This window comes from Pleurodeles waltl, chromosome 7, assembly GCF_031143425.1.
Source record: "Pleurodeles waltl isolate 20211129_DDA chromosome 7, aPleWal1.hap1.20221129, whole genome shotgun sequence".
Classification (NCBI taxonomy): domain Eukaryota; kingdom Metazoa; phylum Chordata; class Amphibia; order Caudata; family Salamandridae; genus Pleurodeles; species Pleurodeles waltl.
This window is the reverse complement of record NC_090446.1, coordinates 123,134,770-123,158,222: the sequence shown is the minus strand read 5'-3', so window position 1 is coordinate 123,158,222 and position 23,453 is coordinate 123,134,770. Positions and strand designations below refer to the sequence as shown.

The 23,453-nt window shown below is 43.9% G+C and overlaps 1 protein-coding gene across 2 annotated transcripts in view; it reads right to left on the bottom strand.

The window, feature by feature from the left end:
- Nucleotides 1-23,453, bottom strand: part of ZNF512B (zinc finger protein 512B) — a 282,920-nt gene that overhangs the window by 169,444 nt on the left and 90,023 nt on the right. The window contains exons 3-4 of one of the 2 annotated variants that reach the window (XM_069243246.1): nucleotides 16,298-16,377; nucleotides 10,667-10,795 (exon numbers count right to left, since the gene is read on the bottom strand). In XM_069243246.1, coding sequence (XP_069099347.1) covers nucleotides 10,667-10,795; nucleotides 16,298-16,377 — 209 coding nt within the window. The remainder of the gene's footprint in view (nucleotides 1-10,666; nucleotides 10,796-16,297; nucleotides 16,378-23,453) is intronic. The other variant, XM_069243247.1, reaches the window with a different exon arrangement.

Here is a 23,453-nt window from a genome sequence, read left to right as displayed (position 1 = left end):
TTTAAGAGCTGTACTGAGCAAACAGGTAGCCATAGTTACATATTTTAACTTTAGAGTCCTGAGCACCCGCTGGAACCAGTTTTAACAGGTCTTTTTAAAATAACAATTGTACACTTTTTGTTGGATGTCCTGCATCCACAAACTCTATACAACTGCATTGGTTTTCAAACATATAAACAAAACACCGTGGGGCAGCTTAGATAATTAGGTGGCACATACAAAGGTCAGTAACAATTGTTATATACCTTCAGTATTAAAAGCAATATAGTCAATAAAAACACAAGGCACAGTCTGATTCTGAAACCTCTCTGTACCTTACTTGAATTGCTTCATCCGTCAGTGTAACAGATGGTCTTCACCATCTTCAGTCAAAGCTAAAGATGACTCGCTCAGTCAAGCCCTCCTTCAGCTTATTATCAAGGGTCAACTTAGCTATCTGCAATTCCTGAAACAGCGACGATTCCTCCATATCGCTAAACTACACCTCTGTATTCTGTGGGTCCACATTTATTTGCACTGGGCGAGATTTCAGAGCAGAGTTTTGGGCACCGGCACTCAATCTGTTAAAATTATGCACTGCTCAAACCTCAATAATCAGTAAGAAATAAGTCACTTACCTGTAACTGTAGTTCTCCAGTATTGGACACTTTCATAGATTCACATGCTTGAATACTCCCCCGTCGTCAAGATGGGAGTCCCCGGTGGAATATATAACCAGGCCTGAAGATGTATGCACACAATACATGAAGCAGGCCTCAATACAATAACCCATCCTAGTCCTTTTGTAAAATAGACCCAAACTCAAACTTGAGCCCATCAGATTGCCTCACCCCTTTAGAACCTCCTGTGAGGAGCTGCCTTCCCTCAGATTTTCCACTGCACGTTGTGCTGAGGAGTCTCCTTTGAGCTCTGCTCAGAATTTTCTGTCAGAAGACCTGTTTCTACAGCTTTTGGATATTTCTCTCTACTCTGGTGATTCAAACTGGCTGCCATGTCAGAGACACCAAAGAAAGGCCTTTTCAGATCATGTGCCTCATGCTTAAAAGAGAGATTATATGTGGAGGATCCACATGAGGAGTGTATTTACTGCCTGTACCCCAGCCACAATACTAAGGACTGCAAAATCTGCAGGAAGTTTTCTATCAAGACCCTGAAGGAAAGGGAGGGTCGTCTTCTTTTGTGGCTGCAAAGAGGTAAGACTGGACACTCTGCTTCTGATGAGGACAGTCCCTCTTCTTCTATTTCTGCCCCAAAACACATCTTAAAAGAAAACAAGGAAGATCTGAGGGGCAAGAGCCACCTAAGAAAAATACATCAAAGCATGGCTCTCCACAGAAGAAAAGACTGGGTACAGAATCCCTAAAGAAAAGTAAAGAAAACTGCTTCAGAGCCTGCCACTCCTCCTCCTAAGGTGCTTCACAAATTCAAGAAGCCTAGCTCTGCTCCGTCAATGATGGCATCGTTGACGAGGGACCGTTTCATCGGTGACGCCAGTGGTGGTAACCATCTCTACGTGAACGGCAGCTGCTTCTGGATCTTCGACGACGACAGTATCATCTTCGCCCCATCTCATTGACGCTTCTCTCGCCGACGACACATCCGTCGGCGATGCCCCCATCGACGATGCCCAGTGGAAATGTGATACTGATTAATCATGGCCACTGAGAAGGCCGTTTATGAAGTACGGGGCTGCACAAAAGAAAAGTGAAAAAATATGGGATAGCTGGGTTCAAAGAATGGGTATTAGCTACAAATGTGAAGAGTTATTTATCTGATGTATAAATTGTCCCAATAAGCCCTTACTGACTAATCATGAAAATAGGCACAGTTGATAACATTACAATACTTTGCCTCTCCACCTCAGACAGTTGCAATCGCTAACTCAATTCAGGCAGGATCTTAAGACCTGGCTCTTCGACTGAATCTTGAGGACCTACTTCACAGCGCCTTGAGACCTATGGGTGAGTAGCGTGCTTTAAAAATGCTGATTGATTGATTGATAGAAGATGAGCCCAAGCCTGCTCAAAATACTACTTTCTGCCAAAATGGAATGTTACATAAAATGCTAAGGTCGCTGAATTACTGCTGAAATGAGGGTCTCTAATATTATGTGGAAAATGACTATATATATATATATATATATATATATATATATATATTTTTTTTTTTTTATTTTTTTTTAAGGACTATACAGTAATATATTGTGGCTGAAATAAGAGATGATATTTAGAGTATTCTCCACAGTGAGAAGGCAAGCAGGCTGTACTTTGACCCTACCACTACCTCTTTGTCTACATGCAGGTATGGGCTTAAAGGTGATCTTTTTCTAAGTATATCCAGATCAAAGCCAGGGTTTCAAAGAGCAGGGACAGTCATTATGTGAGGGCACAGTGCAGAGAGCGTGCCCAAGTATTCTTCAGATACAAAAAGAACATGTCAGTTAGAGTTCCTTTTAGCTAACAGCATACTATTTTCCTTACACGTAATACTGTATGAAAATACACAGTGATGTGACTGGATAGAACAGAAATGTTTATTCTATATTGTTTCAGTTCCTCATCAAGTATGGAATTTAATACATGCCAGGGAGATGAAAACGCTCCCAGCTTCAGAGCCTCTTCAGTCTGTAGCCATCATTATCATGATCTGCCTTTTAGAATAGAGGTCACCAACTTTCCAAGTTTCCAATTACCCATCCATGATAATTTTTTTGGTGAACCAGGATGTATTTGAGCAGTAGCAGGGTACAGACACAAAAAGTGTTTAACATGCCTGCCACTGCAATATAACAAGTGATGACAAGCATGCGAATCTATGAAATTTTCAATTATGGAGTAGAGAAGAGGTATGCACTCTGCTGGTATCCTAAAGACGTCAAGCAGTAGTTTGCTGACTACTAAAGAGGGAACAGTAGGCCTAAAACGCCCCTGGTTTCTTCCAAGATTCTGCTGTCAAGGTCCTGTTACTGCTCGACCGTCGCTTTATTACAGCAAAAGGATCTGATGATGTCAAGCAGTAGTTTGCTGACCACTAAAGAGGGAACAGTAGGCCTCAAACGCCCCAGGTTTCTTCCAAGATTCTTCTGTCAAGGTCCTGATACTGCTCGACCGTCGCTTTATTACAGCAAAAGGATCTCATAATGTCAAGAAAATGCCACCATAAGGAGCAGAAACAGGTATGTTTGGTTCAGAAATATACTATCACTGACAAAGCAGGGGAATTCAGAGGGCTTTGACACCCTCTTTAAGTCAAAGCCTACCAGACAGCTGTGCTGTTTGGTTTGCATAGACTTCTTGGGGATATTCAGAAAGCTTCCCTGAGAATGGGGGGGTTTAGTTTTAGGGGCGGGATGGGGGTAGTTTTAGGGGCGGGTGGGGGTAGTTTTAGTTTTTAGGGGCGGGTGGGGGTCTGGGGTAGTTTTAGTTTTTTAGGGGCAGCGGGTCGGGGTAATTTCAGTTTTTAGGGGTGGGGGTCGTGGTAGTTTAAGTTTTAGGGGTGGGGGTCGCAGTAGTTTTAGGGCCTGGGGTGGAGGGTCGGGATGGTTTTAGTTTTAGAAACAGGGTGGGTGGGATGGGGTAGTTTTAGTTTTTAGGGTCAGGGTGGGGGGGTCGGGTAATTCTAGTTTTCAGATGCAGAGTGGGGTGATCATGGTAGTTTAAGTTTTAGGGGTGGGGGTCACGGTAGTTTTAGGGGTGGGGGTCAGGTAGTTTTAGTTTTGGGGCGGGTAGGGGGTCAGGGTAGTTTTAGTTTTTGGGTCCGGGTGGGGGGGTCGCAGTAGTTTTAGGGGTGGGACCGGGGGTTGCGGTAATTTTAGTTTTTAGGGCAGGGTGGGGTAGTTTAAGTTTTGGGGGTGGGGAGGTTGAGGTAGTTTTAGTTTTTAGGGGCAGGGTGGGGGGGTCACAGTAGTTTTAGGGGTGGGGGTCAGGGTAGTTTTAGTTTTTAGGGGCAGAGGTGCCGGGTCAGGGTAGTTTAAGTTTTTGGAGCGGGTTGGGGGTAGTTTTAGCTTTAGGGGTGAGAGGTCAGGGTAGTTTTACTTTTTTGGGGCAGGCGGGCAGTTTTAGTTTTAGGGGCTGGGGTCAGGTAGTTTTTGTTTTTAGGGGTGGGGGTGTCGGTGCAGTTTTAGTTTTTAGGGGCAGGGGTGGGGGACTGGGTTGTTTCAGTTTTTAGGGGCAGCGGTGATGGGTCAGGGTACGATTGTTTAAATGGTTAGGGAATTGGTAGGACTGTTTTTAGGGGCGGCGATAGGGGCTCGGGGTAGGTTTGTTTTAAGGGCTGGGGTGGGGGTTTGCATGCTGGAACCACGAGTGCAATTCCAATGTGTATCTTTTTGTGAATACAACTGTAGGTTTGTGCAAATGTAATGGTAATTTCAGAGCATACTCCACTCTACGCAACTCCTCTCTACTCCAATCCACTTTACAACACTCTATTCTACAACATTCTCCTCCCCTCTAGGGTAAGCCCCTCCGCTCCATGCCACCCCACTCTATGCTACTCCATTCCTCTACCATCCACTCTATAACACCCCAATCTATGACACTCTACCAAACTCCACTCTCAAAACACGAATCTACAATACTCTATCCCACTTCACTTTATTCCACTCTCCTCCACTCTATGACACTTCACTCCACACTACTCCCCTTTATGACACTCTACAATACTCTACTACACTTTGCTCTGCTCAATACCACTCCACTCCAGGCCACTATGCTCTAAATCTCTCCACAACACTTTATGTCACTCCACTCAACAACTCTCTATGCCACTTTTCTCTTTTCTTTGCCACTACACTCAATAACATTTCACTCCACTCTATACAACGCCACTCTATGACACTCCACTCTACGCCCCTCCACTCTATGACACTCTAATCCACTCTACGTCCCCCTCTACTCCACTATATGCCAAAACACTCAATCCCTCTTCACTCTACAATACACCACGACACTCTACAACCCTCCACTCTACCACCCTCCATGCCACTCCACTCTACTCTACGCCACAAATGAAGCACATTGTAATTCTGAAGTGTGGTGGAAACAAATCTTTTAAAAAGATAAAAACAAATCAATACACTAGGTGAAGCTATTTCCGCAAATTAGCATTTTTTCACTGTATAGATTTATCAGTAAAACTGTATGCCTGTGCAAATGTTGTGGTCATTTCATTTGAAAATGTGTTGTTTGTAATGGAAATTGTGCTACCACACCATGCATACTCCACTCTACATCATTCACCTTCATGACACTCTACTCAATGCCACTGCACTCTACAAGATGCTACTCCACTCTCTACCACTCCACTCTTTGACACGTCACTCTGTGACACTCTAAACACCCCACTCCACGACACCCAACTCTACTCCAATCTCCTTCACGACACTCTACAACATTCTACTCCACGATACTCAATGGGCCGCCGGTCTACATCCTTCCACTCTACACCCCTCCACTCTATGTTGGTTCACTCTACAATACTCTACACCACTCCAGTCCACACTATGCCACTGTAATCCACTCTACAACACTCTATGCCACTCCACTCTACGACCCTCTAGTCTACGACACTCCACTCTACGCCACGTCACTCAATGACACTCCACTCAAATCTATTACACCCTACTCCACTCTGTGCCACTCCACTCTACTCCACTCAATGCCACTCCACTTTATGACACACTATTCCATTCTGCAACACGCTGCTGTCCTAAATGCCACCACACTCTACTTCATTCTATACCCCTCCAATCTATGCCACACTACTGTACATCACTCCAGTATACTTCATGACACTCCATTTCAATCCAAGATACTCCACTCCAGTCCATGACATTCCACTCTACGGCACTCTATGTCAGTCCACTATACTCCACTCTACACTATTCTACTTCACGCCACTCTCCTCTACACCACTAACTTTTAGCTATGCTGAACAGAAGCTGTGCTTGTACACAACATGGATAAAGCACATTGGCAAAGCCAATTGCTCTTGAATAGGCAAGACCTATTGGCTTTTCCAATACTATCTTATTCCGATAGCTCATATGATCAATACAGGGCCACAGCATTTCACGGATGGTCACAACAAACTACTTTACCACATAACCAAAGGCCCTGACTTTACATTATGGCTCTGGTGATGTGTAAAGTAGTTTCATATGGCAGACACTGATGATGCAGTCATGTCAGGAGCAGAAGCAGCTTCTCCATTCCTGACAGGGGCTTCACACCAGAGGAGTGTTGCTCTCACTGAAAGACACTCTCAAAAGGCAGCTTTGTGCAGATCTCTACAGTGTGCAAGCCAAATTTGTTGGATTTCTCAATATCTTTTTGTAAGCAGCGATTATAACTGTGCCTTATTCGTTGTGTACCAGTGTGTGCTGAATGCTGTGGAGTTCGTTCTTGCAATTTGTGTTCTCTTTTGTAGTGTTTTAGGTGCCAGGAGAGTTGTGTGAGTCCGCTTTAAAGATCCCTTTCTACATAGTGTGTTTTCAGTTATGAAAATTACCTTTCTTATAAACTGGAAGTAGCAACAACAACATGGGTCATGCTGATTAGTGGTTTACCATCCCTGCAGGTTTGTCTAGACTGTAAAGTTAAACATACCTTCTACGAACCAACTTTCAGAGGACTCAAGAATTGATATTCTGGGTATTTTATGTTCACTTAACTTCAAGGACAATATTAGTTACTCTATAGGTATGGAGGATTATTACGAGTAATAATAATTTGCCCAAGTTTAGTGGACCTTTGCAATGGGTTAATGTGCTAATATTGAGTGTGGGTGTGCATAACTCTACAGTGATAGTACAGTGGTACTTGTCACTGAGGGCCAATTCACCAACCACACATAGAGGGCAAATTCTAAGGCTTACTGACAACAAGTCAACAAGTACAAAGTATGCTACGCTGGAAACAGGATGACGGTCTCTATTTAGCCTCTAACTGCTTCTTCTAATTCACATCTCACTTTCAGTTTACCCTAACAGCATTCATGAAACAAGCTGAAGAATACAGAGAGTCAGGGATGATAGATACACACAGCAAGCAGATCATCAAAATGTTTTGCAGTTTCTTTGCGTGAAGTTACTTCAGTGAGTACTGCAGGGAGCAAAGCAGAATAATTTTACCACAGGAAGCACCGAAGAGCACTGGTGCCGCAGGGAAACCGTAGAACAAACTACAAGCAGCAAGGTGCAGCTTCTGCACCTTGTTTCAGAGAAGCCGTAAGGAAAGGAGAAGGCAAATTGTAAGAAGCTGGTGGGCGCCTGGCGCTCTACATATGATAAGCACTCTAACGCAGCTGTCGAGCTTTCATAAATCTGCCCGCAGTACATAGAAAGAGTTTATTGCCTCCTCTATTGAGGCTGCTGATAACAAACCAAGAGGTTTATTCAGCATTATTACATCTTCCCTATTGCATAGGCCCATGTTTAATATGCTTACTCCATCTACTCTTTGTGTGAAGAGCTTGCAGAGTTTTTTTTACAAATAAAATGAAGCTGATTTATGAATAGTTCACAGAGAAGCCAACCCTTACTGGCCCAGTGTTGATGGAATTTGAGCCCATTTCTTTGGAGGACTTGACTTTACTTCTGGCTAATTGAAAGTCTAGCTTGCTACTGGGCTGCTGCCCCCTGATATTTTGAAGTCAGTACTGTCCCCAACAAAATACTGAATGCTTCCTTGGACTCTACCACAGTCCAGTTGAAGTGGAAACTGGCCCTTTTTCTGTTGCTAAAAAAGCCTAATGCAGACCTTAATCGACTTAGCAATTTTAGATCTATCTCCCTCCACCCTGAGGTGGCCAAGATGTTGGAAAAGGCAGTGAATAAACAGATCTGCCAGTTTCTGGAATCCAATAACTTTCGGCATGATATGTTTCGGCAACGCTACAGCGGTGAGACCGTGCTGCTGGAGGTCTCAGAATTCATCAAGTTCAACCTTGACAGGGGCACGTCAGCTATGATCATTCTTTTAGACCTGTCATCTGCTTTTGATACAGTTTTGCACCATATCTTGATGAGTAGACATGATGGGATTGAAATTAAGGCTCTTGCCTGGTTCACCTTATATTTGGAGGATAGATCGCAGGCAGTGTTTCTTCCGCCCTTTCTCTCCGAGTCCAGGCCTCTCAAGCATTGGGTTCCTCAAGGATCTGCCCTAAGCCCCACACTTTTCAATATCCATCTCGAACTCTAGGCCAAGCTTGTAGAATGCTGGGGACTGATGATAATAACATATGCTGATGATACACAGCTTCTGCTCTCCTTTCAGGAAGGTGCGCCTGTTGCCCTAGAGGCCTTTAAAAACTGCCTCAAGGCGATCAGCACCTGGATGGGTTAATTCCGAAAAAAGAGAGGTTTTCTTTTTTGGTACATGCAGATCCAGGATTCTCTTGGTTGGTAGCCACCTGAATTGGGGTTTCCCCCTTCCCCTTCATCTTGTGATAGAAATCTGTGTATCAAATTTGATTCCGCTTTGTCATTTGAAATACAGGTTAAGGCAGTCTCAACCAGCTGTTTTGCCACTCTAAAATCTTTTAGAAGAATGCTACACTTGGTGCCGGTGACCTCATTGGACTATACTAACAGTCTTTATCTGGGACTTCAAGCGTACCTTGTGCATCGGCAGCAGCGCCTTATTTTTAAGATCCCAGCATGGCAATCAGTGTCTGCTTACCTTTGCCAGGTACACTGGCTCCCAGTGGCCAACTGCATTAAGTTTAAGGCTCTAATTTTTGCCTCTAGATCCTTTGAGAACAAGGGACCTCTGTACCGAAGATGTAGACTTCAGGCTTATCGACAGAGTCATTCCCTCAGGTCTAACTCACATAGACTCCTCTGCATTCCAAGGATTAATAAAGCCAGAAGGGGTGGAAGATCCTTTGCCTTCTTGATGTCAAAATTGTGGAATATGTTGCTTTCCAGTTCACAGTTCGCTTCTCAGAAAGGATTTTCAGAAAAGGTTTAAAAACTCATCTGTTTAGTGCCTGATCCTGACCTGGCGGGCTACTTTTTTTCCTGGCAGTCCCTGTTTGCAAGCACCATAAATGACATTTTTATTATTATTGTTATTATTAACATGCCTAAAGCCAATGTGGGCGGCAAGATGTCATAGCATTTGTCTGGACTCCATCAGGGGAGAGCCACTGGGAGTGCAATGTAAGGGTGTGAAAAAAGGGCACTAGTAAGCCTCGTAAATATACAGGAGAGGGACCAGGAGACAATGAGGAAGGGTTCAGGTCATGACAGGTTACACCAATGTGGCACACAGTCAAAGTAAAAAAAACACAAGCACAGTATCCTTCATCCGAATCGCATAACAAAAGCGTGGAAAACTGCATTGCAGGTAGTATTTACATTCAGAAAATATAACTGTTATAAAGTTTAGTCGATTGTGAGTGGGCTAAACGTTCAAGAATTACATAAATACTGATAATGACTGGGATACATACCCAGCCAATGGGAAAGTATATTAGCAAAGTTCAGAATTATAGACAATTTACATCAGTGGTTCCCAACCTGTGGTCCAAGAACCCGTGGGTGTCCGCAAAGCCTCCTCAGGGTGTCCGTGACTGCTTGGAAAATTTAATAATTTTAACAGATTAGGTCCCCAAATTTCAGTAATGACTCAGTGTGGGGTCCTCGGATTCCAATAATGATTCAGTGGGGGTTCCCGGGTTCTAGAATTGATAAAGTGGACGGCCACAGAAGTCAAAAGGTTGGGAACCACTGCTTTACACAAGTACGGCAATGCAAAGGGATACCCAGTCAGAACACTGTATAGTCAGTGATCTTGCACCCGGCATGACATGATTAGCAATGATTGTATTTCCATGTCATGTGTGAGGATCACATGGGGCACATCGCTTAGCAGTGTGATGGATGAAGAATGACAGACAGGCGTGCAGTTTATGGTTTTCAGTAAGCTGGCAACTTTTAGCACATCTGCAGGTTCCTTTATGGTATTTCTTGTTCATAGTCCACTTAACTGGTTACTGCACTAGGTTGTCCATTCCTGAGATATCTGTTTAATGTTTATTGCTCTGAGCAGGCATTGATTAATGGGAGAAATAGTGGAGAGATGTGCTAGGATGGCCTTTGTTACTAACATCACATATTTGAATGTCACTGTGAGATGTCAAGAAGTTGTAGTATGCAGCTACTTGAGACCTGCAGTGGTAGACTAAATTAAAATCCTCTGTTGGCCAGCAGCAAGGAGAGTTATCTGTAGTTATCCCATGTTTAGTTGATGATGGGTTTAGATGTTGTGAAATGGTACAGTACTTGGTTATGGACAAGCCTTCAGCCCTTTTGTCTTATAGAAATGTAAGAATGTCAACCAGAAAAAGGAATTATTGCGCAGCCTGCATGAACTACAATTGACTGCTCAACCTCCTCTAAGTGTTATGGTATTACTGTTAGTGTGGACATTTGAAAGTAGTATAGTTTCACTTGTGCTTGGTGATGGTGACATAACAATTTTAATCTCAAAATTACTGTTGCGGGCTCCTGACACCAGGCGGTGCACAGAAAAAACGGTAACCCTCTCATGCAGCATAACCTGGATATCTTCTTCTCACCTAGACGCATACTGGACCACAGGTAAGATGGTTGTGCTGCACTTTTAGTGTGTGGTTTATGCACAGTGACACTCCTTACCCCTTGGCATCGTGGATAGTGATACTTCAGTCCATATACACGGGGGAACTCCAGCCAGCATCCAGAGTTTGGACATTTTACTCGGGAGTGGGTCTTGAATTCCTGTTTCCACTCTGACAACAGCAGTGCCTGAGAACAAGCATACCGCATTACACTTGTCCCCAATATATCAGAGGGCATTCTCACAGAACCTTACATGCAAAGCAGCAGTAAGCGTGGGCTGGGTGAATGCAGCAATTTTTAAGGTGCCATTGGCTAGTGATGGAGAATGGGACATCATAAATTAGACTACCTATACAGGATACACCACAAAATTATAGATTTCTAGATATTTTTGTGGCAATTGTTATTTCTACCTAGTTCAATAGCGTTCATTCAGTGACTTCGGAAGGTTGAATGAATGTCATGTCCATGATGGGATTCAAACCTTTGTCACCTAGGTTTCTGGACGGGAGCTCATTCCGCTGGCTAACACGGACTCTGTTGCTTTCAGTCCCAACATCTGTGACTGAATAGTAAGAGGCCAAGCATTGTTGCTCAAGCTCTGTATTTGCCAGCCTAATGCTGGTGGTACCTTTGTACATACCAAAACATTGTGGACTTTTCTACAACTTCCAGATGACTGATAGACTCCATAAAATAGCAGATCTCGGATTGGTAGCTGACTTACGACCTATTGCTTGAGCTGTATCTTTCCAATAGAAACGACTCTTGTATGAAGTCACATAGTCATCCAGTTTAAATAACAATAATGTGATCGGTACTCTTCATCGTGCCCTCAGACAGTTTGATCATAGGGAAAAGTGATGGAAAATTACAGCACAACATGACTTAGGGCCTCATTACGAGTCTGGCGGTCACTAGACCGCCAGACTCGCGAATGGTGGTCTGACTACCACATTACAAACCTGGCACGGGCCGCTAGAGAACCGCCAGCTCCACCAGGACCAGAGATTCTGGCGGTCTGGAGGTGGCAGCGGTCCTAATCTGCCAGGGCAGCGCTGCCCTGGGGATTACGACCCCTTTTCCGCCAGCGGTTTCATGGCGGTACCACTGCCACGAAAATGCTGGTGAAGAACGGGTGCAGGGGGCCCTAGTGGGGCCCCTGCACTGCTCATGCACTTGGCTTTGCAGACAGTGAACATTGCCAGGGTGCTGGTGGTGCACCCTGCGCTCTACAGCAGTGCCGTCGGCTTGATTATGAGTTGAAGATAATGCTGTAGGCTGTTTCTGGCTAGGCCAGCGGGCAGAAACTCAGGTTTCCGCCCGCTGACTTAGTGAGAAACTCCTAATGGGGCCAGCGGGGAGGTGGCCTGTATGGCGGTAACCTCCCCATTGGAAGTTCACTGTCCGCCGAAATCATAATCAGTCCCTTAGTGTTCAGTACATTACATGCATTGCACTTGGATATCCTGACAGAAGAATTTGTAGCTCTGCTAAGCTACTATGGTACTATGAAAAAAAGAGGAAAGCAGTTGCTGTCTACAAAGCAGCAATGGAAAAATCCCATCACCAAAAAGAGCACGGCTTAGCCAAACCTTTAGCAGCTCCAGTGCTAGTTTTGGTGTCATCTACTTACTTTCCATGCGATTGACAGATAAATGTTACTGGTAAACTTTTGAACCAGTTGCCAAAAAAACAAACACAAGACATGGTGATAGGCAGCTGGAAAGACTTCCAGTTCCATTAAGGCCCTTTATTGAATTGATTAAGATTTTAGGATAATGTGATGGCCGGACTGCCAGGACTGTACACAAAAGCTATCCGGTCAACTGTTTTATCGGACTTAACATTAAGCGTCAATAGCTAAGTGATAATTAAACTGAGAACAAATAAAATCAAGAGTCCCAGGGAGGACCTGGCCTGGGAGTTCGAGCTGGACGGTTCCCATGGGGAATGCCCAGGCTAGGGACGACCTGGCCTGGGAGTTCGAGCTGGGCGGTTCCCATGGGGAGCCAGGCCATGACTGGTTTGCATATGGCTTGGTCCAAACTGGAATGGCATGGCAAGCAAGAAAACTGATGGATTAAAACCAGATCTGTGACTTGGGTGAATGTTTGATTTGTTCCATATTCTATCCATCATCCCTTGTTTTTGCAATTGCTGGAATAAGCACAAAGCCACTGGGTTTTAAAATACAGAAAGAGTGAGTAACTTTGAGCTTTCTTTGGGAGTTTTCAGTTTAAGTTAATAGTTAAGGCTTTGAAAATATGAGCACATTAACCTAATACGTAGTGGTGACCCACTTTAAAAATATGTAGTGGTGCCACAAGTTAATGTACATAGTACTTTAATAAAATAATCCCTCTCATTTGTCCATGTGCGTACGTTCTGAATTAAGATATCCTTTGCCAATTCTCCATGAAGTGCATATCCTCAAATTACAACATTTACAAATACTACGCAGAAAAGATGTTTAAAGTTTTTGCCTGAAGCACCTCAGAAGCACAGTCATACGAACTGGGTAAGTACTAAGTTGCCCCTTGAAGCCTTTCCATACTTGTTACTGATGCACTCAGGATTGGCACTCTGACTCAGATTCCAGCGTTGGCACCCCGAAATGTACAGCAAATAGGCTGTTTTGTTTTCTAAAAACTATTTTAATTTTAGTGTTGGCAAGGAAATGCCTCATTTAGCACATTCACCCTAACATTTTTGGACTGATGCTGCTAGTTTTTCGACTCTGAGAGTGCACTGATGCCTGCTAACCTGGCCTCAGTGCCAGTGTTTTAACACCATACACAGTACGTGTTGAATTTGATACACCCAATTGTCAAGGCCTGACTTACTTATATGTCCCTAGTATATGATACCCAAGGCATGTAAGAGAGAGTGTCCACTCAGCGCCGCAGCACTGTTTGGGCCACCCTTCATGTGACAAGGTACAAATTGGCTCCCAGCCTGCCACTGCAGACTGGAAGGACAGTGCTTTCACTGCCCGTTCGACTTTGGTATTTACACCAACGGCAAAGCCACCTTATCTCTTAACATTTTATATATATATATATATAAATATATATATATATATATAATCATATATAATATATAATATATAAGTATCCCCTAAGGAAGGCATGTGGTGTCCTATGGCACAGAGCTGTATTTTGTTAATAAGGCATATGTTTTCCAATATGTCTTAATGGCAACACTTCCAAATTGTTGTTTTGCTGTCGGTAAAGTTGGTAGCCCCATTGGCTAACACTGGGTTACCAGGTGGCATCCCTACCCGGCTAACTGTTGACTGGGACCAAACTAAGTCACGTAAGGTATCAAATTAATTGTGACATTAAATGTGACCTGATGGCCAAGTCAAAATTAATGCCACTATCAAAGGTAGGCAACTTTTGGAAAGTTGCCACTCTCTGCTCTGCTAGTCTGATGCCCTAACAAAGGCACATACACACACAGCTTTCAGACAGCGTGTAGAGAGGTGTGAATGACTCCCAGTCTCAGGAACAAATGCAGTGCCACAGCAGCAAGGTGTCACCTCCTCTGCCAGGATGGCCATTCAGAGGAGTAGCCCTGAGTTGAGCTTTAAAGGGGAAGCGCCTTTGATGGGCCGCCAGGCCCAACACCTTTGACGAGGATGCTTTTAGTTCCTGTAGGCAGCATGGAGACAGGACCACAGAGGGGAAACTTGCCTCTAAACTGGTTTCATCGTGGGAGTGCAGCCCTCAGGTAGCCACACCTCTAGGGTGGGCTACCAAGCACCTGATGACCGAGGAAGGGTTGTGACATCTTGAACGGGGCACGAATGTGGCATTCTGGGATAGCCAGATGCCACACATCACAGGAACTTCATCACTAGGTAGGAGGGGGCCCAGTGGCCCACTGGCTGGTGACCGCGTGGTCCCCTCAGGGTACCTTCATGGGATAAATATGGCACCCCTAGCACCCTGACCCTCAGAACAAACTGAAGTCAGAAAGAGGACTGAAGAAGGACTGCCTAGCTGCCCTTGAACTCGCACAAAGAGAGGCTGCATGCTTGGAAGGACTGCACCAGCTGCACTATGGGCTACCAAAGATTGGACTGTGGCTACGGCACCTGACTCAGGGAAAAGCTGATATGCGACAATAGCAGTGCCCAAGTCGCAAAGTTGGTAGCCACCGCAGACGTTTTGCCACTACCAGTCGCAAGGCACCCAAGAGAACAAATCCGAGAATGCCAAAACCTGCACCCGTGTCTGCTGACCCCAGGGGTGCTATCCAGGAATGGATTAGTCATACTCAAAGTACACTAGTCCCTACCAACCGATTTCGCTCCAACCGCGGTGCAGGCCAACCAATAGCCCAGCACTGGCTAGCCAGCTACTGCAAGTACATCGAGGGACCCCAACCTCTGTGGCCAGGTTCACGTCACTTCACGCGTTAACCAAGAAATCACCACAAAGGCACCACCGTCATCTGCACCACAACCGGAACATCCTTTGAGCATCCTTTGGCCAGTATCTCTCAGCATCAGGACCACTCTATTGATGTCTGTGGCCATCGTCCTGTAAAGTTTGGATCTCGCTCAAAAAATGCCCTTGTGGTCAGTTAACTGTCTAAGGTATCCTTCCTGGTCCCCCTAGACTTCTGTCCTAATGGACTTGGTCACCAAACTCGGGCCAGAGTTGTCAAAACAACTTTTACAAACTTTCCAAACTTTTTGTTAGCCAGAGCTTATTTGCCAAAGCCTATTTGCAGTTAATACAAAAGTTATTTATTACTTCTAAAATCAGTATCTCTGAAACCCTCTGGTGGATTTTGATGTTTAAGGTCTCCAAAAATGTATTAAAATCGAATCTATTCTTACTCATTGATGTCCTGTTTCTTTCATGCTGTGTAACTTTTTTATTCGATTGTTTGGTGCTGTAAAATGCTTTTCACTTTGTTTCTTTGCTAAGCCTTACTGCTTGCAGCTACAGTTACCTTATGTTGAGTTTAAGATTAAGTAAACGTACCTGACTGCATCCAAGACAGTATTTGCGAGTGTATTGCATGGTAAGGCCATCCAGCCATATCATATAGTACACCCAAATTCTCACAGTGTTTCTTTGTTTTATTTCAGGTCAGTGCAAAATATACTAGAAGGAAGCAGACAGAGAAAGATGGCAGAAGCTATTCTTATAAAAGCTTTTTGATCTGGGTTCCAATTTAATTACCATATTTTACCCTATGCATCTTTTTACTTTTGACATACTTGGGAAGGGAGAAATGTAGCCTCAAAACAGCACTGATTCTCCTCCAAGGTATTGCCATGCTACTGTCTGATGTACCAAAGGATGATGAGCGCCTGAGGTGCAAGCTGAAACGCCAGAGCCATACACACACATGCATGTCAGCACAGCATCCCACTGAAGTGATATTTGGACTAGAATTTAGCTTTGAAGAGGTACAGACATAAAAATCAAATATCAAAGAATGATCAGCTAAGGCTTTGATGAAAGTAAGAAAGTGCATAGATTGCAAGAGACAAGAAAAAAAGCAGTAGAAGGAGGGAAATAATTTCTAGAAAATAAAGCTAAAAGACAGAATAGATATTATGTATTAAGAAGGGTTAAGATTAGGGATATTAGATAGAGGGTAAGAGTGACTGAAAGTTATGGGTTCACAAACGGGAAAGCTACAGTAGGAAGAGTCCATAATTACCGGGATGTCTCGCAGATCTAGATTATCAGACTTCGGCCGGCCCTTCTTTTTACCTTCAGTTTTTTCTATGCCTGAACTTCCTGAAAAATAACAACATATAAAATAAATAAATTAAAAAAACACCAGGGTTAAAAGTGTTGACTGTAATTCTTTTCTTATCCCTGTCACATTTAAGATCATACGATGTCATGTGTGAGATTATAAACAGTGAATTTAGGATGTAGTTACACTAGCAGAGCTCAATGTAAGTGACACTTCTGAAAAAGTTACTTACCTTTGGTAACAATCTTTCTGGTGGAAATCGTATCTTGATACTTCACCTTTGAATATCCCAGATGCCAGGCTGGATCCACAAACATTTGACATAGTTCTTAAGCACTGGTAGGAGCGTTGGTTTGTCTTGATGCAAGAAGTGGGAGTCGTAGTGATGTTAATGGAGCAATATAGCAAACACCTCAGCACCCCAATGTCAGTTCTCTTCTGTTTTTTCACTGAGTCACTCAATAAGGGGAAGAGAATAACATCTCCAAAAAAACTGCTGCAGTGCAATAAACTAATCTGGCATTTTTTTATAAGGCCCATGAATTTCCTTCAGTAAGAAGGGGAGGGTGGGGTCAACGAGCAATCTGCATGTAGACAGAGAAGCCACCAGAACAAATGGTTACCAAAAGTATCCAAGTATTTCTTCTGATGGATACTTATATCTACAGATTATTCACCTTTCATAAGATTCCCACTCAAGGTGGGTCTGAAGTCAATTTATATGAGCAAATTCTGCAGGATGGAGTGAGCAGTATGGCAATCCATCTTCATCTCAGGATCCACCAACAATGCTTGTAACGGTGTGGAGGGAAGACCACATTGCTGCTTTACATATTTCTACCAACGGCACACCTCTAGTCAAGGCCACTATGGAAGACTTTGACCAAGCGGACTGTGATCGCTGAGGTGGTTCATTCTTTGCCAGTGTCAAGTAGATCATGATGCACAGCAAATACGACAGTAAAGTACTCTCTTTTAAACCACCTTGCCTTTATATTGGCCCTTCTACCAAATAAACTATTTGTCAGACCTGGTCTTCTTCATGCTGCTAATGTAGTAAATCACTGTACACCTTGGGTCCTGCCAAAGAAACTGCTCCTTCTCAACAGTAGAGTGGAGTGGAGCACAGAAAATGGATAAGGTGATAGATTGCCCCTGATGGAATTAGACCATCAGTTTAGGAAGAAAAGCAGCTTTAATTTGTATTATTGGTTTACCCGGGAAGAAGCACATGAATGGCAGCCCAATACCCAAGGCCTTAAGCTCACGCAAACAGCCAAGCTCACAGCAACCCAAAACACAGTCTTAAAAGTGAGCGGTCGTACCTAACAACTGTGCAGTGGCTTAAATGAAGCACCCACCAAGAATGCCAAAACTAAATTCAAGTTCCTTTGTGATGATACAAACGGAACAAGCAGAAACATGTTTCTCAAACCCTTTAAAAAAATCAGACAACCACCAATGATTTGAACAAGAAAGGTTGGTCTGCGAGACATGAAAAGGCCAACAAAACCACCAACAGCACAGCCTTGCTGGGCCAAGGGCAATGCAAACTGAAGAATTTTTAAAGGATCAATTTGCCTGCTTGAGCACCATGTCACAAACTTTTTTCATTTTTCCAAAAAGACCAACTTAGTCGAGGGACGACAAGCTGACGTGATCATGTCGAACACCAGCGGTAGAAGATGAAAAGAACACATGAAGGTGTAATCCTTGAAAACTGGGGAGTAGAACCTGATCACTTAACTGGGATAGATGTTCTGAGTAGTAGAAAAAGAGAAGCACACATGGAAAGATCAGGGGCGGCCCCTCTGCTATAGCAGAGGAGCATGGCCCGCCCCACTGCAGAAAGCAGAAAAATAATGTGATAATAAAAGTATTTTATTTTCACCACATTTTTTTCCACTTAGTTAGGGCGGGCCAGTATCCTCTGAGTCAGAAGGTGAAGGAGGGGTGGTCTGTGCACTTCTAAGTGCGCATGTCAGTTTGGGCAGCCGTCTGAGGCAGGCCAAACTGACATACACATTTAGAACTCTCCACCCAGCTGTGCTGCACAGTCGGGTGGACACCAAGCACAGTCTCTCACTCCCTCCCTGAACAGCATTTCAGTCCGTTCAGGCCAATTCCGGCGCTTCTCTCATGCTGGGTAACAGCATGAGCGAAGCGTCTGGATTGGGAGGGGGAAAAAGAAGACGAGAAGAACCGAGACAGCAGGAGCAGTGGAACACTGAGGCAGCAGGTACGTTTTAAAAAATATATATTATTACCCTCCCTTCCCCCCGTGCTGCCCTTTCCCCCACCCCTTCCTGGCAGCAGCCGCTACTGGGAAAGATGCAGGAAATCTATGTACTACACTACTGTTGATAAGTCTAGGGCGATGAGAATGGCTTAGGCTTACTTCTGGTGAATTTTCTTCAGACCCCGAGGATTCCTGACTATGGAAGGAAACACATAGGGAATTGAAAACTTTGACTTCAACTGAAGTGATACCCGAGGGCTCACTGCAACACATGCTGGAAGCCACAGAACATCAGGCAAGATGTCCTGAAGGATCTCTTGGTAGAAATGTCATCGTCAGGAAGACACGTCACACATCACTATCACACTGATGAAAACCCGAGGTGCTGAAGTTAATTCAAAAGGAAGAACCACAAATTGGTAGTGAGTGGACACCAACACAAACCAGATAGTTCTTGGGCAATCACAGGATTGGTAAATGAAAGTACACATCCTGCAGATCAAGCAGCACCTTCCTGTCTTTCAAATGCAGCGCCAAAAGGACCTGAGCCAGGGACAGCATCTTAAACTTTTACTTAAACTTAAACTGAAGAGGTAGAAATGCAGGTGCCTGAGGGCTAAGATCAAACAAAGACAGCAGTCCTTGTGAGGAACCAGTATGTACCAAGAATAGCACCTCTGACTAATTTCCTGCTCTGACACCAACTGTACTGCTCCCTTTCGTAGCACACGGCAACCTCCTGATGCAGGATCCGCAGATGGTCTTTGGATGGAAGGGGAGGCTAAGGAGGAACACTGGGGGTGGGGAGACATTCCTGATGAAAAGGTGGGATATATCCCTTTTCCCCAACCTGCATGACCTACTGGTCTCAAGTTGTGGCCTTGCAAGCCTACGGAAAGGAGGATACCTGTCCTCCCTCTAGTATCACATGCTCTTTTTACAGATGAAGTACTGCCACTACCTTGGCGGTGTGGGGGGGGGAGGAAGAAGGTTGAATTGAGCAGCCGTGCCTCTACCCTGCCCCTGCATTGCTGAACAAGGGAGATTTGCTGTTGCTGGACAGCTAGGGTGTATTGGCATTTCTTGTACTGAAACCCTCCATCAAAAGCTTTGGGCCTATGAAAGGAACAAAAGTCTTTTGCTGATGATTGCAGCTCTAGAGAACTGGCAGTGGTTCTACTTTTCTTTAATTGCTCCAGTGCTGCGTCTGCTTTTTGACAAACAAAGCACTCACCATCAAAGGGCATGTCCATAACTGTGTTCTGGACAGCTGCTGAGAACACAGACAAGCGAAGTCGAGCATGCGATCTTAGCAGTAGGAAAGAACTCATGGCTCTACAACCCAATCGGCTATATCCAAATTTGACTTGATTATATTCTACGAGGAGATTAATTTTAGCATTCTATCCATCACTTTGTTGTTGTTGCAGTTTACACCCTAAGCTTGACGGATATGCCCAGACATGGGTCCCGTGCGCACTGTTCCTTTGGGCTCAAGCTTTACCTCACTGATAAGATTTTACTAAGTTGAAACTGCTCTGGGGTTGCTTGTGGTCCCTTGCCCTCTAGATTTTCTTTCACCCCTACAGCCCACAGGCAGCAGGGTATGACTGTCAGCCACACCCTGCTCCCAGTCCCTCCAATCCATCAACAAACATACTCTTAGACAAACAAGCTGAACAAGTTACTTCACTTGGGTAACACTCTTTCTGATGAATACTCTATCTAACCTGATTCCTCAGTTTTAGAATATCCCCAGGCACCAGTCTGGATTCTGAAGAGACGAGGAACCGGCAGGTGGCGCAGTGTGACATCCTGCTTGTCATCTATGCCAGGTGATATATGCGGGCTCTGTAGATGAACCTGAGTTCTCTTTGGGTCCAGCACCAGGGGAACCTGTCATATTCCATCCAGCTGTGGCAGCTCAGCCGCAGTTAGCCTGGAGGAAGACGATTTTATCTGCCTCACTGAGAGCTGACAGTGGTTGACAGATGTGTCACTGTTGGGATGTGAACGTCACCTTGGAAAGGTGGAGACCAGACGGCTCTGGTCTCCACAACAATCTTTTGGAGTTCCAGGCCATTCAGGTCTGGACGGGCCTTTTATTCAATCTAGCCTTGTCCTGGTGGGCTGGAACCATGGAAGGCCAGTTTTGAAAGCGCACAGCTGGTGTTGACACCGGGGTCACTTTTCCCAGTTCCTTGAGATTAGCTGCAGTAGGCACAGGAGGCTTGAAGAGAGAAGGATAAAGAAGAGAGATTGAAGGGAGTCCATATCGTGTGTCACACGGTGGCACCATATAAGTTGGCACGTCTGAGGTAATGATATGACCTGATTGATATAGAAGTCTAAAGCCTCCTTTGAGAGAAAATAGTTTGACCTTAAGAGTGTCCTTTTTTGACAATATGGTGAAAGGAAAGGGCTAGCCTCTCCCTTAGCCCTTCTGATAGATGTAAGAGCAAATGGAATGCAATCTTCCATGTGTGAAATTTCAAATGGCAGGAATATCATGTTTAATTGAAGGTGTCATCAATAATGTCAGAACAAAATTCAAATCCAACGAAAGTAGAAAGGTAATAGGGGAAACTATTTACTGGCATTCTGAGTTTTAGGAAATAACTGGAAGCTTAAATGATGCATCCTGTATCAAAGTCACCTTCCCCCACAAAATGGCTATTGACACTAGTTCCGCTGCACAATGCACATTAACACACCTCTGATGCTTCTATGTCCAAGAGGTTCAATCCTACTTTTCCTTGCTTGTTCAAACTGCAGTCATGTTGTGCATGGGCATTTGAATTTGAGAACGCTTCAACACAGGGAGCGAAACTCACATCCAATTGTATCACAATCAATTTCCTTATATTCATTTGTAGAGATGACTATAGAGTTTTCATAAGGCACTGATCTCCAGTTCCTTTAAATGAGCACACATCTTTGGAGTGAATCATCTGTAGCTAGTGTCATATGATGCCAATGCATTCTGAAACGATGGCCTGCTAACAGTCTGATGGGCATGCCCACTACTGAGGGTCCTGAAGTAAGGGATGCTGAAGAAATAGCACATCTTTCAAACAGTCATAATATTGGTTGCATTGCTGCCATTGGCCTCACTGCAGTGGTCTCGCCTTCAGGTGTGCACACTGGGCTACGTAGGTACAGAATGACATCAGTTCAGAAGTTGCAGAACTGACCTTGCTGTCTTGATTGAAAAAGCAGCGAATTTTGACACCATTTTTATTTCTTTAATAAGGTAAGAGGTAATCTAGGCTCGTCCTATAAGCTCCATGTGTCGCGATGGAGCTAAGCATGATATCTTCTTATTTAAACATTTAACTCAAGCAAAATAGGAATTGTATCAGGAAGAGGAAGAGTCTTATTCTGCAGAGGAACTGTACAGGCTCTCTCAACTGTCCTAGGCAGGAACAGACAAAAGTAACTATGGTGGCAAAGATGAACCAACATGACTGCCATAATCGTAGCTAACATCCTGGGAGCTGAGTGGAAGGCCAGAAAACTAATAATGTTTACACCCTACTACAAACGTCTGCTGTTGTCTGTCCTGACTAGTGATATGGGAGAATGCCTCCTGCAAATTCCAAGACACCAATCAGATCTGCTGTTGGAGGGCTTGCTCTGTTATCAACATCTTGACTGTCTCTATCATATGAAATTTATTGAAACCACCTTGATCTTAAATGGGACAGAGAACAACTCTTTTTTTCATGGGGACCAGAAAGAAGCATCAATCCTTGCCCTTCTCTAACAAGGTTACAACTGGGTGTCTGTCACAATATCAAGTAACAAAATATGTATATGAAACAATATTGTGCGCAGAATATTAACTATCAACATGTTGTAAAGGTAGGTTTTTATAGGTAAGTGTAGGTTTACTATTCTTAGTTTCCGCTTTGCCTTGCGTTGCCTGATAATCTTCAGATGCATTTGAGTATACAAATTACACAATACTACATCATGTCATTTCCTGTGCCACTGGGGACAGTCTGTGTGGTTGTACTGTGAATGATCTTCATCCTACATGATGTAGATGATCTGCATTGCTTAAACCCATAAGATTTGGGAGAGGCCATTCTGAAATTTCATTTGAAAATTTGTAATCACGCTGATTGCATTTCTCTAATCTCAGCGTCACTACGTACCTGTGACTGGATATAACAACTCATTTTCTGGATTTAATCTTGCAACTAAGTGGGGTTCGGAGTTTAAAAAACATCTGGATCAATTATAATATCAAATGTAAGGGCAGACATGCAGACGTGTGAATTTATCTACACCGGTGTATGCATGTGTTAGCAACGTATTAGCAATGAGTAGCCAAAAAAGGAGGTAGGGGGATGTCAAATAGTTCCTCGTGCACTTTAATCCTTACAATCCTTGGAGACAGATGGATACACCCAAACAGCCAATAGTAATAGGTGAACGAAAAATACTCCTCTGGGCTGAGTCAGGTTGTGATTGACAAATTCTGAAGCCAATGACTGGAAGAGGCATTAAAAGAAAAAAAAAAGCCAATGGTTAAAATGGGCAAATCTGAAGGCAATTGTGCATATTTTGGAAACAAAATGTCTGTTTAAACAGCTGCAGTCCCTAATCTAGAGCTAAAAAAACATGGAGCAGCTTACCCTTATTCTACATGTACTTCACTTGCTTCCTATGAATTTAGGGTGTCCTGTAAGACTACTTGGACCACTTTCAATCACATCCATATAAAAGACTTTAAGCATGGCAAGCAACTAAATAAAAAAACGGTATCAATTAATACTCCCTGCCCCCATCAAACAAAAATCGGCTGCCCATCCACAGAATACCCATCCAAATATCCATCTAGTTTTACAGTTTAGGGTACCACAGTTT